The sequence below is a fragment of the Astatotilapia calliptera genome, chromosome 23 (genome assembly GCF_964374335.1).
Source record: "Astatotilapia calliptera chromosome 23, fAstCal68.1, whole genome shotgun sequence".
In the NCBI taxonomy this organism is placed as follows: domain Eukaryota; kingdom Metazoa; phylum Chordata; class Actinopteri; order Cichliformes; family Cichlidae; genus Astatotilapia; species Astatotilapia calliptera.
Window position 1 is genome coordinate 21,961,722 of NC_137443.1, and position 17,608 is coordinate 21,979,329.

Sequence of the window (17,608 nt, forward strand, 5' to 3'; positions counted from 1 at the left end):
GCATGCCTGGATCTGTTTCTGCCTTGTGATAGTCTGGTTGAAGAAGATAATGTGAGGTTATAGTATAAACTGACTGTGGTTGCTGTCCATGGTGCTCACCAAGGGCTGCAATGATGCTATTTATATTACTGATTATTGCCATAAATTATTTTTGCACTTAAAATGTGTGTTTGAGGGAAAGGGAGAAAATGTGAGATTCTGTGTTTACTTAAGTAGAACGTGGCAGTAAAGGCCAGCAAAACGTCACAGTGTTTTTAAGTCTGAGACAGGGATATAGACTAGGGCTGCCACGATTAGTCGACTAGTCACGATTACGTCGACTATCAAAATCGTCGACGACTGATTTAATAGTCGACGCGTCATTTGAAGCTTTGTAAGATCCCAAAAGCAGGAATAAGTAGCAGGATTTAAGAGTGTAATAACGGACTGAAACAGAAGATGGCAGCACTGCATGTACAAGGATGCCAGCTGCCGTTAAACCCCGAAGAAGAAGAAACTGTGTCCCAGAATTCATAGCGCGGCCCAGCGCAGTTGTCAACAATGGCGGCAGCTAGTTAGTTTTAATATTACTCTTATTATTCTTTCTGGGTCACAAAATAAACGTTTGACATATTTTCAGGCGAGAATGTAGCTGTGTAAACCTCAAATATCTGCTCAGTTTATCAGGACACCACATATTTTCAAAAGCGCTCCGACGTTTTCGGAGGCGTCTGTTACCCACTAGCTCGATAGCTAGCCGGGGGCCATGAGAGCACCGGACTCCCGGCAGATCGTTTTCAAACCCACCGCCCTACTCAGGTTAAACATATACAAGTCACTTAGATAACTTAAAAATGTTATTGTTTGGCTTTTTTCAGTATTTTATTTGTTCCTGAGTAAATCGGCTGAGTTTATTAAACTCCACCGAAACAATCTGCACATTTAATTAGAATTCAATTAACTATCATCTTGTCTTTATTTTTAGTTAGCACAGACCTTAAACACTTAAAGCTGTAAGCTAATGATAGTTATATAAGAGCAGATGCTGCTGGTGCAATAAGCTGTACTTTTACGTTCAATGGATGATGATCTGATTAGTCGACTAATCGCAAAAATAATCGGTGACTAGTCGACTATCAAAATAATCGTTTGTGGCAGCCCTAATATAGACTAATATCACTCTTTCTAGCTACACACTTTACTGTGTGGGTGAGGTGTTAGTGTTTGTACACTCGACAGGAAACTTCTAACATGTGTCCACATTATTCTGCAGATTCTTTCCTTCGGCCACTGTTTAGGGGCTGAAATCAGCTTACAAAGAGCATTAGTTATGATTCTGCCATGAAATCAGGTTTGTTTCACTTCAGGTCTTTGAATAATTTTCCAGAATGTTAACCTTTCAGCCTGACATGCAATATGCTGTGTTGGTTACATGGCATCAGTGTAATGCAAATAAATGATTGTAAACAAAGGTTCTAAAAAATATAGAACTGAAAAGTTATTTAAAGTATAGCAAGAAGACTAAAGTAACAGTAAAAGTGAAAAATTCTACCTGTACATGGGGCTTAAAGGTAAATTAGGGTCTTTCCTGTTGGTGCCCTTTGGTATGTGTGGTCAAACAATCCAAAAGCTTAATGCTCTGATGTTACACTGTCAAAGAGAAAATGATGTGGTGTGATCCTGGTTCCTCTGTGCGACTGTGCCAGCTGTACTGACACATCCGAGTCTGCTGGATCTTTTATCTAAATGAGACTGACATACTCGTTAAGTATTTCCTGAATGATACAATCTCCCCATCCCTCTCAAGCTGGCATTTTGTTTCTGTACAAATTTCCTGAATTACAGATACTGTATAATGACTGACTTTCTATAACTACAATCACTGAAACAGAATCACGTCGATTACAGACATCCAAACTTTTATTATTTATTCCCCCAGTCTATATGAAGCTCTACATTAATATGGTAAAAAAAAGTTACATTTAAAAACCTGAAATACATTAAAGGATAAATTCTTGCACAGTGTTTTTGTATACTCCTGGGGCCGTTCTTCGTACATCGCTTACTACATCCAAGATCAAATGACACATCCAAGGTCAAATCATCGCGCCAACTTTGAGCTCGCTATTCCGGTTCTCCGAACACACCTGCTGTTGACGATTAGTATATCTTAGGGGTGGGGGAAAAAATCGATACTGTGTAGTATCGTGATATTTTGTTTACTAATAATGTATCGATACAGGGACAGCAGAAATCGATATTTTGTTACAAAAAAGGTTTTTGTGGACTGGAACTCTGACTTCAGAGCATGTTGATCCTTTTTCTGAGCAAGAATCCTGACATTCCTTCACTGTCCAAATGTGTTTAACTGTTTTTTGGCAGGAATAAACATGACAGTTTACTTATTTTAATTTAATTGTAATATAATATAATATACAATATACAATATAATTGTACCAGATGGTTGCATTCAGTTAAGTTGGACTAGACTGTAATACAAACCGTTCAGTTTGTCAACAATAAAACTGACTGAAATGAGAGACTGAGTGTGAGACTTTGATATTAGATAAAATGAATATTGATAAAGTTTACCTTTATGTACAGAATCTGAATATCGCAAAATATTTTTAAAAAATTGCAATAATATCGTATCGTGCGTTAAGTATTGTGATAATATCGTATCGTGGGATGTATGGTGATTCCCACCTCTAGTATAGCTGGATGAAGTAATGTGAGATCACTGGGTGGCTTAACAGGGGCTATGCATCGATAGTAGAAACATTGATCGGCAACCCTTTGATTGGTCGGCGAAAATGTCGAAGGAGCGCGCTCGGTATTTTTCGGCAGCAGAGCAAGAACTCTTGATTGAGGGATTTCAGGAGTTTCAGAGTTTAATTAAAACGCAAGGGAACACTGCAAAGGCTGCAAAAGCAAGGAGAGAGGGCTGGCAGAAAGTTGCTGACAAATTAAACTCGTAAGTAATTTAATAATAATAATAATAATAATAATAATAATAATGGATTGGATTTGTATAGCGCTTTTCAAGGCCACTATTCAGTCACTCTCACATTCACACACTGGTGGAGGCAGCTACGGTTGTAGCCACAGCTGCCCTGGGGCAGACTGACAGAAGCCAGGCTGCCATATCGCGCCATCGGCCCCTCTGGCCAACACCAGTAGGCGGTAGGGTAGATTTATTATATTACACCATATTATATTATATTATATTATATTACATTATATCCCCTTTCACATTAGAGCCACAACAGGACCCACTAGAACATGGGAACAAGTAAAAGTGAAATATAAGAATATTCTATAGAATGGTAATATTTATCACTTATATTGCTTTTCGTCTCTTGGACAGAGACCCTGAAATAATCTGTTTGTTTGTTTATAACAGCAACCAAGAAAAGGGCAGAGCAAAAAAAAAGACAGGTGGTGGTCCTGCACCCCCTCGTCAACAAGTTGGTTAAGTAAATAATACCCTCACGGGAAAATCGATATCTCTCAATGAGCACACTGTCGCGCTGAGCGAAAGGATCCTGTCTGTCCCGCAATATACGCTGGATTCTGAGGACTCTCCTTATCAATCTTGCACCTTCCGCAATGGGCTGCTCGCGTAAACGGACAGGACATGGCTGCGACAGACTTCCCAAATCCACCTTCGCTTTTATAGCCGTGGTCTCATCTTGATTACACGAAGTAATTTACTATTACTACTCTAAAATATGAATTGCATCTGTAATAATCACATACATGTAATAGAATGTTAATAGTACATTTCCCTTTTTTTAGGAAATGACCTGTATGTATCTGTATGAAATCAATAAAAGAATCAAATACTGCATTATCTTTAGTTACATTGATAATATTTATTTATGGTGAAACAGTGGTAAAATATCGCTGTTGCTTTCGTATAAATGAAGCGGACATACCTGAGTGGCCGCGATCTAATCCTGTTTACATAAAGTGAACCTGCTCCCGAGCAGGTTTACGCTTACGGCTCTGTTGCTATGACAGCAAGTCCCGGATGAGCTTCGGAGAACCGAACGATCCAGGATCACGCGAAATCGTCAACAATCAAATCCAGCTAACTTACTTAGCGAGGTACGAAGAACGGGCCCCTGGAGCACTCAAAGCACTTTACACAACATGCCTCATCCACACATTCATACAGGCACTTTCTCTGTGCTTAACTTGGGGTTAGCATTTTGCCTGAGGACATCTGACATGCAGGCTGGAGCAGCCAGGGATCAAACCAGCAACCTTTATATTAGTAGTTGACCTGCTCTACCCTGAGCTACAGCCACCCCTCATTATAAATGAGACAGAAAGAGGACAGAAAATGATCATTATCACATGTATCTCTTAACATGAAATACAAACTAAAAATGATTTACATGTTTATGATCATTTCTTCCAGTTATGTTAAAGTACCAAACACGGTTTTATCCTGATTGCTCACTTATTGCATCGTTAATCTGAGACATCATTGTAGAGTCTCTCTACTTTGTCCTGTTGAAGCATGTAGACCAGAATAAATACCATTATCACAAAAGTACAAATAATAAATATGACCGACTCACTGCACTGATAAATGGTGATGGCTTCTGTGTTTTGTCTCAATAATAAAATAACAGAATCACAATTATTACAGAAATATCAGATGTGTAAACATCAAGATGATCATCTGGCAAGTTTCAGCAAGGCCAGTATGCAGGACTCTCAGGTTTAACAGGTAAATATAAAAGTGGGCAGATTAAGGGAATGAGACACAGCTGAAACCAATCAGGACAAGCAAACAAAAGGAACACAGACAAATGACTATCAAAATAAAACAGGAAGTAACTGCATGGGGAAATAAAGACTTGAAATCCAAAAGATTAGACCGAGAATGCAAAACTCAAAATTGTGGGTCCAAGACCCAGGACTGTTACATCATCACATGACCAGTTAGACATCTGACCTTCATCAAAGAAAAATCTGCAGTAGCTCAGAAACAAAAGCAACAGTGGGTAATTGAAACAAACACTGTTGGCTGCTCGTTGTCTCCATATAAACTGTCTTCAAGTCATTGTAGAAAAAAGAAAAAAAAATTAAGATGGTCTTCAAAACCCATCTGATCTAATGTCAATGTGTCGTACACTACAACATTACACTGAGTCCATGAACACAGTATCAGTGCTCCCACTCCACCCACTATTTTCATGTAATGACGACAAGAACAGAGGAAACCAGTGAATCCCAGATAATGATGATGTTCATCATGATGATGATGATGATGATGATGGTGACGAGTGCTTCACCAGATCTCACACTGCTTGTGTTCCTTGAAGGCAGCTCTGTGCACGATGTTGTTGCTGTAGAGTCTAGAAAGAGACCAAAGCAGAGAGAGCAGACGTTACTCATTCACTCAGAACAACATGAATCCATGTGAGCTCAGACTGTGAATGATTCCTCTGAGAGTCTGAGGAGAAACTCCTTCACTGATGGAGACTGATTCATGTTGGCTCACCGCACACAGTCGATGGAGGGGTTGATGGAGAGCAGCTGCAGTAACACATCAGTCGAAGCATCAGTGATCTGATTGTGACTCAGACTGTAACACAAACACAACAAGTGGCTCTAAGTGATCACTGCACATCATATTATTGTAGTGTGTGTGAACAGGCTGATGGTTATTGGTGCCTCCCAGAGAAGGATCAGTGTGTGACACTCACTCCAGGACTTGGACTTTGTGCAGATGTGTGATGAGAGGGAGCAGCAGCTGGTCAGTGAGCTGACAGTGACTGAGGTCCAGCTCTGTCAGCCCTTCACACGAGTCCAGCATCTGGACCAAAGCCCCACAGACCCTCTGATCCAGCGTGCTGTGACTGAGATCCAGCTCTCCACCCAGGGCTGCACACAGGGACACCGCCCGCCTCACTGTGTCCCTCTCACTGTTCACAGGAACCAGAGACAGCAGCTGGACGAGGACAGTTTTACTGACTCTAAACAGGACAAACAGAGCAAAGAGAAACTGTCAGGATGCATCAACACCAGTGTGAACAAGCTTCTCTCTGGTTTAGACTCTTCTGTGGTCTTTCCCACCTGAGGTGGACCCTGTGGAGGACAGGAAACAGCAGGTCCAGCACGCTGTCCTCCACCTCACAGTCTCGCAGGTCGAGCTGTGTGTCCCGGCTGCTGTGTGTCAGGATGGTGGAGACGGCCCTGCAGTCATCAGCAGTCAGACTCAGAGGCTCAGGCTGATCCTCCTCTGGTAGCTCCACACAGGAGGAGCAGGACAGATCCAAGCTGTGCTGCAGAGTCCTCAGCAGGCCTGACGCTGCCTCCTGCTGGACGTCACAGGCAGCACAGCAGTGGATGAACCTCAGCAGCTGATTCCTGTCAACACTGCAAGGAAAACACATACAGAAATGAACCAGCTGATGACTGTGTTGGACAGCACTGAGAAACAAGCTCTAATATCTGACCTGAGATGAGAAACGTTGTCCAGCATGAAGAGGATGGACTCTGCTCCCTCTGCTGGTATGGAGGTCCACAGGAGGTTCAGTTTGACTCTGTCTCCGTGTTTGAGGATGAAGATCAGAGCAGCACAGTCCACTGAGTCCAGCTCTCTGCAGCTCAGGTTGATCACATGACCAAGTGACCTCAGTAAACTGGGCACAGCGTGACTGTCATGAGCTCTGCAGAGCTCTCTGATGGAGCTCATCACAAAGCTGGGACTGGGCCTGAAAATAAACAGTTTATTTCCAACTTTGTTTAAAGGATCCATAAACTGCTGATTAAAGATGAGACAGCATTTCAAATCCTCCTGATTAAACAGCAGAAACTGTGTTTGGTAAAAGATCAAACTACATTCAGCACCTTTTAAACACAATCCTGTCCAGAAAGGGAAGCAGACGTGTGGTTTCCTCCTGTAAGAAGAGGTTCTTCCTCAGGTTCACAGTGATGGTCTGAGCTGACGCCTGCTGCAGCAGATAGTGAAGAAGCTCCCAGTTCAGACAGCAGGAGGTCAGGTCTCCACCAACCTTACTCAAGAAGGACAGCGTCAAGTCCTTGTCCTGGATTTCATGGAGGAGACACAGAAGCTGCTGGAAGCTCTCTTCACTCAGTCTGCAAAAAATAAAGAGAGAGAAAAACAAGTTAATCTGTTTTTAAAAACTACATTTTATTTGGCCTGTGATGTTCAGGAAAGACATTTACTTGACTGTTAGAGGACCATCATGGAGCAGCAGAGTAATCAGACCCTGAGCAGGGATGCAGCTCTCAGTCAGGTCCAACCGTTCGACTGTCCAGTGTCTCAGCAGGGAAGCCAAACTACTGACAGCCCTCAACATCACTCTCTGTGATGGTCGAGCTTTCTTAGGCACAAGAGAAAGCTCTTCCACAGCCAGCGGACAGACCACTCTGCCTCTTCTTACCCACTGAAACAGGAGCAAGGACATGTCGATGGAAAGCCTGAAGATCAAAGAGACAAAAGAGCAGAAATGATGAACACCAAGAACTAAAGATTCAAAGTGGACAGCAGATAAATGGTTTTTATAAGAACACGAGAGAGTTATAATTTCACTTCCTGTGAAGCTGTTTCCAGAACATTAGTTTCACTTACCTGAGCTGTGAGATATAAGGCAGACACTGAAGGAAACTCCTCACTTCACTCTCTTCATGTGAGCAGCCTGTCAGCTCCACTTGTTTCTTCTCTGGTTGGAGTTTCAGCACTTCCAGGAGGCTGGAGGTCTTTCTCTCTGAGAGGTTTATGGACCAGACTGCAGGAGCTGACTGGAAAACTGACTGTAATGATGGAAGGACACTCAAGCCTGTTTTAGTCTCATAGTCCTTCACATTGGTGTACAGATTTAGCAGGAAATCACACTGATAGTCATCATCCATGTATCTCTCATTAAACGGGAATGTTTGATATCTGCACACTGATGATAACAGCTCCAGTATCTTCTCTCCTGTCTGCTGCGCTCTCTCTGCTGCTGCACAGAACAGATTCACAAAGAACCTGACTGCTTCTTCATCTGACGTCTCAGGATCAGCACTGGAACAACAAGAAGAAATATTTACACATATGCAGGTCATCTGAACAGCAATGAAAAGCCAATAAGATAAGATAAGATAACCTTTATTAGTCCCACACGTGGGAAATTTGTTTTGTCACAGCAGGAAGTGGACAGTGCAAAAGTTATGAGGCAAAAATTAGAATACAATAATAATAAATACAGTACACAACTGTACAGAATAGAATAAAATAAAATACTATATACAGTAGAATAAAATAAAATAAATATACAATAAGATAAAAATAGAATACAAATACAAATACTATATACAACTGAGTAAAAATACAACGATGACAGAAAGGATTATTGCACTTAGTATTATTGCACATGTGTGGATGTGTGTGCTTGATCAGTTAAAGTCTTTGTTGTGGAGTCTGACAGCAGTGGGGAGGAAAGACCTGCGAAATCTCTCCGTCCCACACCGTGGGTGCCGCAGTCTCCCACTGAAGGAGCTGCTCAGTGCTGTCACAGTCTGCTGCATGGGGTGGGAGATGTTGTCCAACAGGGATGACAGCTTAGCCGCCGTTCTCCTGTCACTCACCACCTCCACTGGGTCCAGAGGGCATCCTAGAACAGAGCTGGCCCTTCGGATCACCCTGTTCAGTCTCTTCCTGTCCCCAGCAGAGATGCTGCCGCCCCCAGCAGACCACACCATAAAAGATAGCAGAAGCCACAACAGAGTCATAGAATTTCTTCAGGAGTGGGCCCTCCACCCCAAACGACCTGAGTCTCCGCAGCAGGTACAGCCTGCTCTGCCCTTTCCTGTAGAGGGCGTCTGAGTTATGAGTCCAGTCCAGTCTGTTGTTCAGATGAACACCAAGGTACCTGTAGCTGTCCACAGCCTCAATGTCCATACCTTGGATGTTCAGTGGTTGCAGTGGAGAATGCAAAACATATCATATAACAAATACCAGTTTGAACTTATTCTGTTTTTTTATGGAGTATTTTCCTTTCTTTGTGAATTTTATAAAGACTGAATTATTGTCGTTAAATCAGTGCTCTGTGAGTTTATTTTTTATTAAATAAATGAGATTGTAAAGTCATTATACCTAAAAAATAACAACCAAAATCAGCACTCTGAAAAGAACAGTATGTAATTTGGTTGTTGTTCTTTAATCCATAATAACAGCTCAGTTTCATGAACTCATACATGTATGTAAAATACACCATTAGACTTCAAAGCAACACACAACTGACAAAGTCCAACACAGCGGTGAACATGTTTCCGTATGAAATGGAGTAAAGTTGACATTTAACTGACATATAATCCTGTGTGGATGAAATCACAGTGGGTAAATATAATATTGGTGACAGTGAAATATATAATTATTTAAAAGAGTAATGTAGCCAGGTGGAAGGTCAGTGTTATGGGACATGCCACTGGCTGGCTCTGTTTCTTTTGGGGTACCCCTGGGAGCGCAAGGGATGATGGGGATCTACGGAGACATTCACAGAAGTGCTAGCTTGTATTGGTGTAACATGGGTGTTCAACGCTGTGTTTTCACTGCATGGTCTGTTTAAGCGCAAAGGGTGGAATAGTTAAGGCACCAGGTGTTGCTGTGTTTGACTTCACTAATCATCTCAGGGGGAGCTGTACTCCGTTTTTCTGCTGGATTAATGCACTGTATGTATTTGAGTTCACATCTGTATTGTAATGTTTCATTTGTAAGAGGGAAAATGTACTGTGGTTAACTGTTTAATTTGGTCTCTGTAATTTAGCAGGAGAAGCCACTAGAGTTATTTTTGCACTGCTAAGTTTGTTTTGTTTCTGGACGGATTTATATCAGTCACACATTGACATTAGACATCTTTGAGTTCCAGACTCTGAAAAGTTGGAACAACTACCTGCAGTAGCAGTGGGTTACCAGTGCACACAGCTGTTACTTGATGAGAACTGTGTGTAGCAATTTTATTTCCTTGTTTTTACAACCTTTCATCTGGACGCTTACTTTATAATTCAGATTAAAAGAACCCCAAAGATAATCTGTGTTTTGGGCTGGTTGATTTAGCCAGGCTACAGTTAAATAATATTTAGATTTACAGGTCTCAAAATGTTGTTGTTATATCTTTTTACCCATAATCTATCTGTTCTTATATAAAGCTAATCATGTAAAGTAGAAAAAGAGTGAAGAACTTTATGATTAAATATTAACCAAGGCAGATAAAATAGAAGGACAAGGGTCTAATTACATGTGTGTTATTAGCTATGATGACTTCAGATTAGATTAACAAAAAAAATGCTTAAATACATTATTAGACTGTAAATTAAAAATTGCTTTCAAAGTCACCTGGTAACTAAGCATTAGTTTAACTTACCTGAGCTGTGAGATATAAGGCAGACACTGCAGGAAACTCCTCACTTCACTCTCTTCATGTGAGCAGCCTGTCAGCTCCACCTGTTTCTTCTCTGGTTGGAGTTTCAGCACTTCCAGGAGGATGAAGGTCTTTCTCTCTGAGAGGTTTATGGACCAGACTGCAGGAGCTGACTGGAAAACTGACTGTAATGATGGAAGGACACTCAAGCCTGTTTTAGTCTCATAAGAGTACAGGTCCATCAGAAAATCACACCATTTCTCTTTAAGGGGCAATCGTTCATATCTGCACACTGATGATAACAGCTCCAGTATCTTCTCTCCTGTCTGCTGTTCTCTCTCTGCTGCTGCACAGAACAGATTCACAAAGGTTGCAACTTCTTCATCTTGCCTCCGAGAAGCAACACTGGAACAATGAGAGGGAAACACTTAGTGATGCTAACTGTCTGCTAACTGCTTCCGTCAAAAGTTCTCTGATGACTCAGCAGTTGTTGGCCTCATCATCAATCGGGCCAACAAAGACAGAAAACTGACCGAGGACTTTGTCGATCGGTGCCAGTGGAATTGCCTAGAGAAGCATCTGGGCCAATAAACTGGACTGGACTAACAATACAAAGGCCATGGACACAGACATAAATAATATTATTAAAATTAAAGTGAAAGACATATATATGGTATCCTAAAACAAATCAGCCAGGAAACCAGGAAAGTCTGGAAAAATATAAAGAAATGAGGGATTGATCCCAGTCTTTCACAAAACCATAGAGTTAACCATTTAAAATACAGTTCATTTACCTGAGCTGTGAGATGTAAGGCAGACATTCAAGGAAACTCCTCACTTCACTCTCTTCATGTGAGCAGCCTGTCAGTTTCACTTGTTTCTTCTCTAGTTGGAGTTTCAGCACTTCCAGGAGGATGGAGGTCTTTCTTATTGAGAGGTTTATGAACCAGACTGCAGGAGCTGACTGGAAAACTGACTGTAATGATGGAAGGACACTCAAGCCTGTTTTAGTCTCACAGTCCTTCACATGGGAGTACAGATCCAGCAGGAAATCACACTGATATTGAAGATCTGTATGTGTGTCATTAACAGGGAATGTTTGATATGCGCACAATGATGATAACAGCTCCAGTATCTTCTCTCCTGTCTGCTGTTCTCTCTCTGCTGCTGCACAGAACAGATTCCCAAAAAACCTTCCTCCTTCATCTGCCCATAAAGTAAAAAAACTGGAACAAGAAAAAGGGGAAAAAAAGAGTATTGATAGTATTTCATGAAAAGACATGGTACATTTTGAATGTAGTGAAGGTATCCCCACAGTTCAGTGATTGTATATTAGTAGAGTTTTTCCTCATGGATGAGACTGCTGCTTTCTTGCACCATTAGGGTTGAAAACTGGGTCATGATTGTCATTTATGTGTATGCTGCATACAGAGTACCCAGCTCTTTAAATTATACATTTGGTGTGCCCTCTATCTTGTGACTATTATCATACTGGGGACTTTAACTCTTATATTTAATTAAATATAAATACATAAAAATACTGTAGTTTTACATTTGAATCCCTCTTGGTAAAGCATCTTGCGTAGATAAAGTCATGGTATAAATATAATGATGATAAGTAAATATTACAATTTAAACTAGTACAATGGTTTTATGGAAAAAATTATTACTTAATGTTGCAGAAATAATTATGGAACCATCAACCAAAATATCACAGAACTTTGCTGCTTTTATAACTACTGTATTTAAAATGTTTGAGGCACAGCCTAATTAAAAATATTCTCCATTATGTTGGTTTCAGCTTTCTCTTCACCACAGAAATGATTCTGCGATCAACGACCACTATTGTCGTCCGTGAAAGTCCAGGTCTTTTTGCTGAGTTCAACAGTGCTTTCTTTTTTTTCAGGATGTACCAAACCGTAGGTTTCACCACTCCTAATATTGTAACAATTTCTCAGATGTATTTTTTCTGTAGTCACAGATTAAGGATGGCTTGTTTCACCTGCATGGAGAGCTCATTTGACTGCAGGCAATCTACTGAGAGCCAAATCTTTCACATGCAAGCACCTCAAATCAGCTCCGGGACTTTTATCTTCTTAATTCATAATTACATAACAAAGAAACCTGCCCATGAATTAACCTTGGAATCAATTGTCCAATTACTTTTGGTCCCTATAAACAGAGGGTGGCACATGTTAAAGAGCTGAAACGCCTAAACCCTTCATCCAGTTTGAATGTGGATGTCCTTAAATGAAAACTGAGAGTTTACACATTATGTCCATGTCCATTATATAACTATAATTGGGATATGTTTCAGTAAACATGTAAAAAAAATTGTGTCAGTGTCCAAATATATTTGGACATAACTGTATTTCCCACGTTGTCTTTGGTTAAAGCATGTTTATTTGTTGGCTTTAGTTTGTCTTTTCTTCTTATGGACATTCTACTGTGGGCTTCATATCATAGTTATTACAGGTGCATTTTCATTTCACTTTTGCCCGTCTTCCAATCTGCATTTGGGTGATTATACTGCAAAACACTATAGTACACTCTGGCTAGTAATGCACCCAGCAACCACTTATGGGCAAGCCGCACTTGGAGCCCTGAACATACGGAAGCAACGTTGACAATTTGGGAGGAGGCTTCAGAAAAGTTCTGATTTATTTACCTTTGGCAAGAGTAGATGAGGGACTACAACTACCTTGGACTCTACTCTCTACCCATTGGTCACAGCTGCCACTTCTGAGAGGAAATGGCATTGTCACATTCCTCACCTAAGGTCACTGTTGCAGCCAGGCCCAGCCTTGTCCAGGCTGTTGTTTCTATGTCTAAATCTAAGCTGGCTCCATAGAAACTGTTTATCATGGGCCTGAACCCCTGAGTCTGAGTCTCCTAAGCCACCCAAGCCAGCTGACCCCAAAGCTGAGCATATGTTTTCCAAACATGAGCATTTCGACTGCAAGACTGCCTTCTTGCAGAAATGGAAATTACACAATGATTTAAGAATGTTTTCTCAGCATAGAGTGATTCTATATGAATCTAATCTATCTGGGGAAAGGAACTGCCATTAATCAAAATAAATGTTTTATTTTGAACTAGGTGTTATCAAGCCAGAATGTTTGGGTATTTAAAAAAATAGCTTTGTGCCCCCAAACTGTTTCCATTCCATAATTGCCAGTTTTTGTGGTTCCCTCAGAGCAGCTCTCCTGATGCAGAATTCAACATGTAAAGTAGAATTAATTTACCTGAGCTGTGAGATATAAGGCAGACACTGAAGGAAACTCCTCACTTCACTCTCTTCATGTGAGCAGCCTGTCAGCTCCACTTGTTTCTTCTCTGGTTGGAGTTTCAGCACTTCCAGGAGGATGGAGGTCTTTCTCTCTGAGAGGTTTATGGACCAGACTGCAGGAGCTGACTGGAAAACTGACTGTAATGATGGTAAGATGCTCACGCCTGTTTTGGTCTCATAGGAGCACAGGTCCATAAGAAAATCACACCATTTCTCTTTAAGAGGGAATCTTTCATATGTGCACACTGATGATAACAGCTCCAGTATCTCCTCTGCTGTCTGCTGTTCTCTCTCTGCTGCTGCACAGAACAGATTCCCAAAGAACTTAGCTTCTTCACAAAAATCTGAATTCTCAGGATCAACACTGAAACATCAAAAGACAAACATTTAGTGGAGATTTGATCTGAGCTGCATAAACACAACCACACACTACTGACGGACTCCATCTTGTCCATGTGTGTCCTGTATATAATGAAAGTCCATTTAAAACCGTCTTCCATCAGAGCAGCTGAACATTGTTTTTAGACTGTTACTGACTCACAATTCAATTCAATTCAGTTTTATTTATATAGCGCCAAATCACAACAACAGTCGCTTCAGAGCGTTTATATTGTACAGTAGATCGTATAATAACAGATACAGAGAAAAACCCAACAATCATATGACCCCCTATGAGCAAACAGTTTGGCGACAGTGGGAAGGAAAAACTCCCTTTTAACAGGAAGAAACCTCCGGCAGAACCAGGCTCAGGGAGGGGTGAGAGAAGGAAGACAGGATAAAGACATGCTGTGGAAGAGAGACAGAGATTAATAACAGATATGATTCAATGCAGAGAGGTCTATTAACACATACTGAGTGAGAAAGGAAAAACTCAGTGCATCATGGGAATCCCCCGGCAGCCTACATCTATTGCAGCATAACTAAGGGAGGGTTCAGGGTCACCTGGTCCAGCCCTAACTATATGCTTTACCAAAAAGGAAAGTTTTAAGCCTAATCTTAAAAGTAGAGATAGTGTCTGTCTCCTGAATCCAAACTGGAAGCTGGTTCCACAGAAGAGGGGCCTGAAAACTGAAGGCTCTGCCTCCCATTCTACTTTTAAATACTCTAGGAACAACAAGTAGGCCTGCAGAGCGAGAGCGAAGTGCTCTAACACAAACACTAATCCTGTGTGTGCAATCACTGCGCACTGAAGTGTAGCTGTTTGTGGTTTGTGATGAACATGAGTGGAACAACAACATCTACACTTCATATCTTGTACAACAGTAGCTTCACCTTCCTACTCAGTTTCTGAATTAGGTTGGAAGGGGTGTTTACTATTTTACTTGTGCATTCATTGATGGCTTATAATTTCCTTTTTCAATCACTGGATTGTTAAACTGAAACAGTTAGTTGTAACCCTGGCCTTGACTGCATTGTGCTCTGCCTGTGCCGTTGCAGATTTTGACCGTCTATTTCCCTATGCACAGTTTTTTTGGAATTTCTCCTGTGGTGTCACGAGCCTGACCCTGAGTGTGAGAGAGTGAGAGCACTCTACACTTTGGACACTTTGGATCCCCTGCCCAGAATGCCTTTTCCCCCTGCACATTGTTGAGATTGTTGTAAATATTTTTGGCACTGTAAATAAACACACTGTTGAGCTCCTCCAACTCTACGTCTGAATCCACCCACTTGTTAGCCCTGACACTAAGGCTACGTTCACACTGCAGGTCTTAATGCTCAATTCCGATTTTTTGATCAAATCTGATTTTTCTGTCTGCTCGTTCACACTACAAATAAAATGTGACAGCAAATGTGCTCTAGTGTGAACCCTCAAAGCGGCCCGCATCCGCAAAAGACGACGTCACACACAACGCGCTCTGTTTAGACTCAGAGCAAACAATATTGTTTGACTGATAGCCCTTAATATAAAGACTTGTTTCGGACTTTATGTTTCCCAATTTTGCTTTAAGTTATAAAGTTATTTTGTTATTTACATATGGCCTAATAATGATCCTTATTGCTGTTTTAGAGAGGAGCGGTGCTTCAAAGGATAGTTGCTGATTTCTGTCAGAATCTGCAGATTTTACAGTACAAATAAAATGTTCACGTTGTCTTCCTAACAGTTTCACTAACATTTACACGGGATGGCCAGGAAGCGTTCACGATGTCTTCTCCGGTGCTGATAATTGGCGTCTGTTTTGTGTCACTGACGTAAAAGACGTATTTTTAATGCGACATGACCATTCAAACAGCAGTCGCTTTCTAAAACATCAGATATGTATCGGATTCAGTACCACATACGAAAGTGACCCAGGATGGATTTGACAATATCGGATTTGTGCTGTTCACACTGTCATACCATGATCGCATATGGGTCGCATAGGGTCAAAAAAGTTGGATTTGATGCGCTTTCACCTGCAGTGTGAACGTAGCCAAAGAGTTCAGGCTTTGTTAAAAAGGTTGTTAGAATTTTACAAACTGTTTCTACTCTCTATGCTGTATTTCTATGTATGTTTGCACATGTTTCAGCTGAAGAAAAGGTCTAATAAACACAGTTGTTTACAGGGCGCAATGTTTCCCTCTTAAATAAGGGAAGAACTGAAATAAAACTGAAATATGATAACATATAAATGAAGTCACAAATATCGTTTCAATAATGATGAAAAAATATATCACTATTGGATTTTGTAAAAATAATTTTTGGATTTGTTTAGCTTAAAATATCCCAGCAATACATTTCTGAACAGATACAGTATATAGTAACAGAAATGATGACTTATTTACCTGAGGTGTGAGATGTAAGGCAGACACTGCAGGAAACTCCTCACTTCACTCTCTTCATGTGAGCAGCCTCTCAGCTTCACTTGTTTCTTCTCTGGTTGGAGTTTCAGCACTTCCAGGAGGATGGAGGTCTTTCTCTCTGAGAGGTTTATGGACCAGACTGCAGGAGCTGACTGGAAAACTGACTGTAATGATGGAAGGACACTCAAGCCTGTTTTAGTCTCACAGTCCTTCACATGGGAGTACAGATCCAGCAGGAAGTCAGACTGATATTCATTTTCTTCAACACCCATGTCTCTGTTATTTAGAGGGAATGTTTCAAAGCTGCACACTGATGATAACAGCTCCAGTATCTTCTCTCCTGTCTGCTGCGCTCTCTCTGCTGCTGCACAGAACAGATTCACAAAGAACCTGATTTCTTTATAAAATTCTACTGGAGGATGAACACTGGAACAATAAGAAGGAAACACTTAGTGATGATTTGATGTTAGCTACATAAATACAACCTACTTATGGACTCCATCTTGTTCATATTTCTAACTGTATTCCTTACTCATAACTGTAGGGAGAAATTCTTTGTGGTAAGTATTTCACTTTGGAGTAGTGCTTGTAAATACAGTCACTTCTCCGAATCTCCTCTAACTTTATTATAAGGTGCGCCTGTAGCCCACTGTCCAGTCTCTCACAGCATTTTGCTCTAATCTTGGTTGCAGATGGCAGTGACCGGCACAGGTATGTGGAAAATGGAGATAATATCTGTAGATTAGCTTTCAGAGCACATTTGTTGATTCCTTTACTAGTGTTTGTGGACCAGGTTTATTTTCCCTGGTGGTTGCTTCATTGTTTAATTTTTAATAATGGTAGTTATATTACCAATCAAAAGCACACAGGCTTATTATTGACAAGGCAATGGTGTTGCAAATTAATTACAAGACTTGTGCTGTAGAAGTTAAACCGCAGGGTAAGAACATTAACATTCAGTTAATTGTTGCTTGATTATTATTATTCACTACGACGATGTAATTAAAATAGCAGTTCAAGCAACCAAAAAATTCATACAATGATGGGCCACTTGGTTAAGCAATCTGCAGGGACGAGCGACCAATGGTGCTACCCGTTGTTCACTAAATGAGCCTCACTACAATCATCAAAACAGTGTCTTGTACCTGTGCCCAGTGCTTTCATACACACACTT

At 40.9% G+C, this 17,608-nt stretch overlaps 1 protein-coding gene across 1 annotated transcript; it reads right to left on the minus strand.

Moving 5' to 3' along the window:
- Positions 1–4,576: 4,576 nt before the first annotated feature.
- Positions 4,577–17,253, minus strand: LOC113018422 (uncharacterized). Its single transcript, XM_080296902.1, has 12 exons — positions 16,417–17,253; positions 13,610–14,017; positions 11,159–11,590; positions 10,368–10,769; positions 7,595–8,029; positions 7,189–7,443; positions 6,850–7,098; positions 6,456–6,713; positions 6,073–6,375; positions 5,703–5,972; positions 5,498–5,581; positions 4,577–5,351 (listed from the first exon to the last, which is right to left on the minus strand). The coding sequence occupies exons 1-12, from the start codon at positions 16,704–16,706 to the stop codon at positions 5,285–5,287; spliced, it is 3,453 nt and encodes a 1,150-aa protein (XP_080153028.1). The 5' UTR covers positions 16,707–17,253; the 3' UTR covers positions 4,577–5,284.
- Positions 17,254–17,608: the final 355 nt, after the last annotated feature.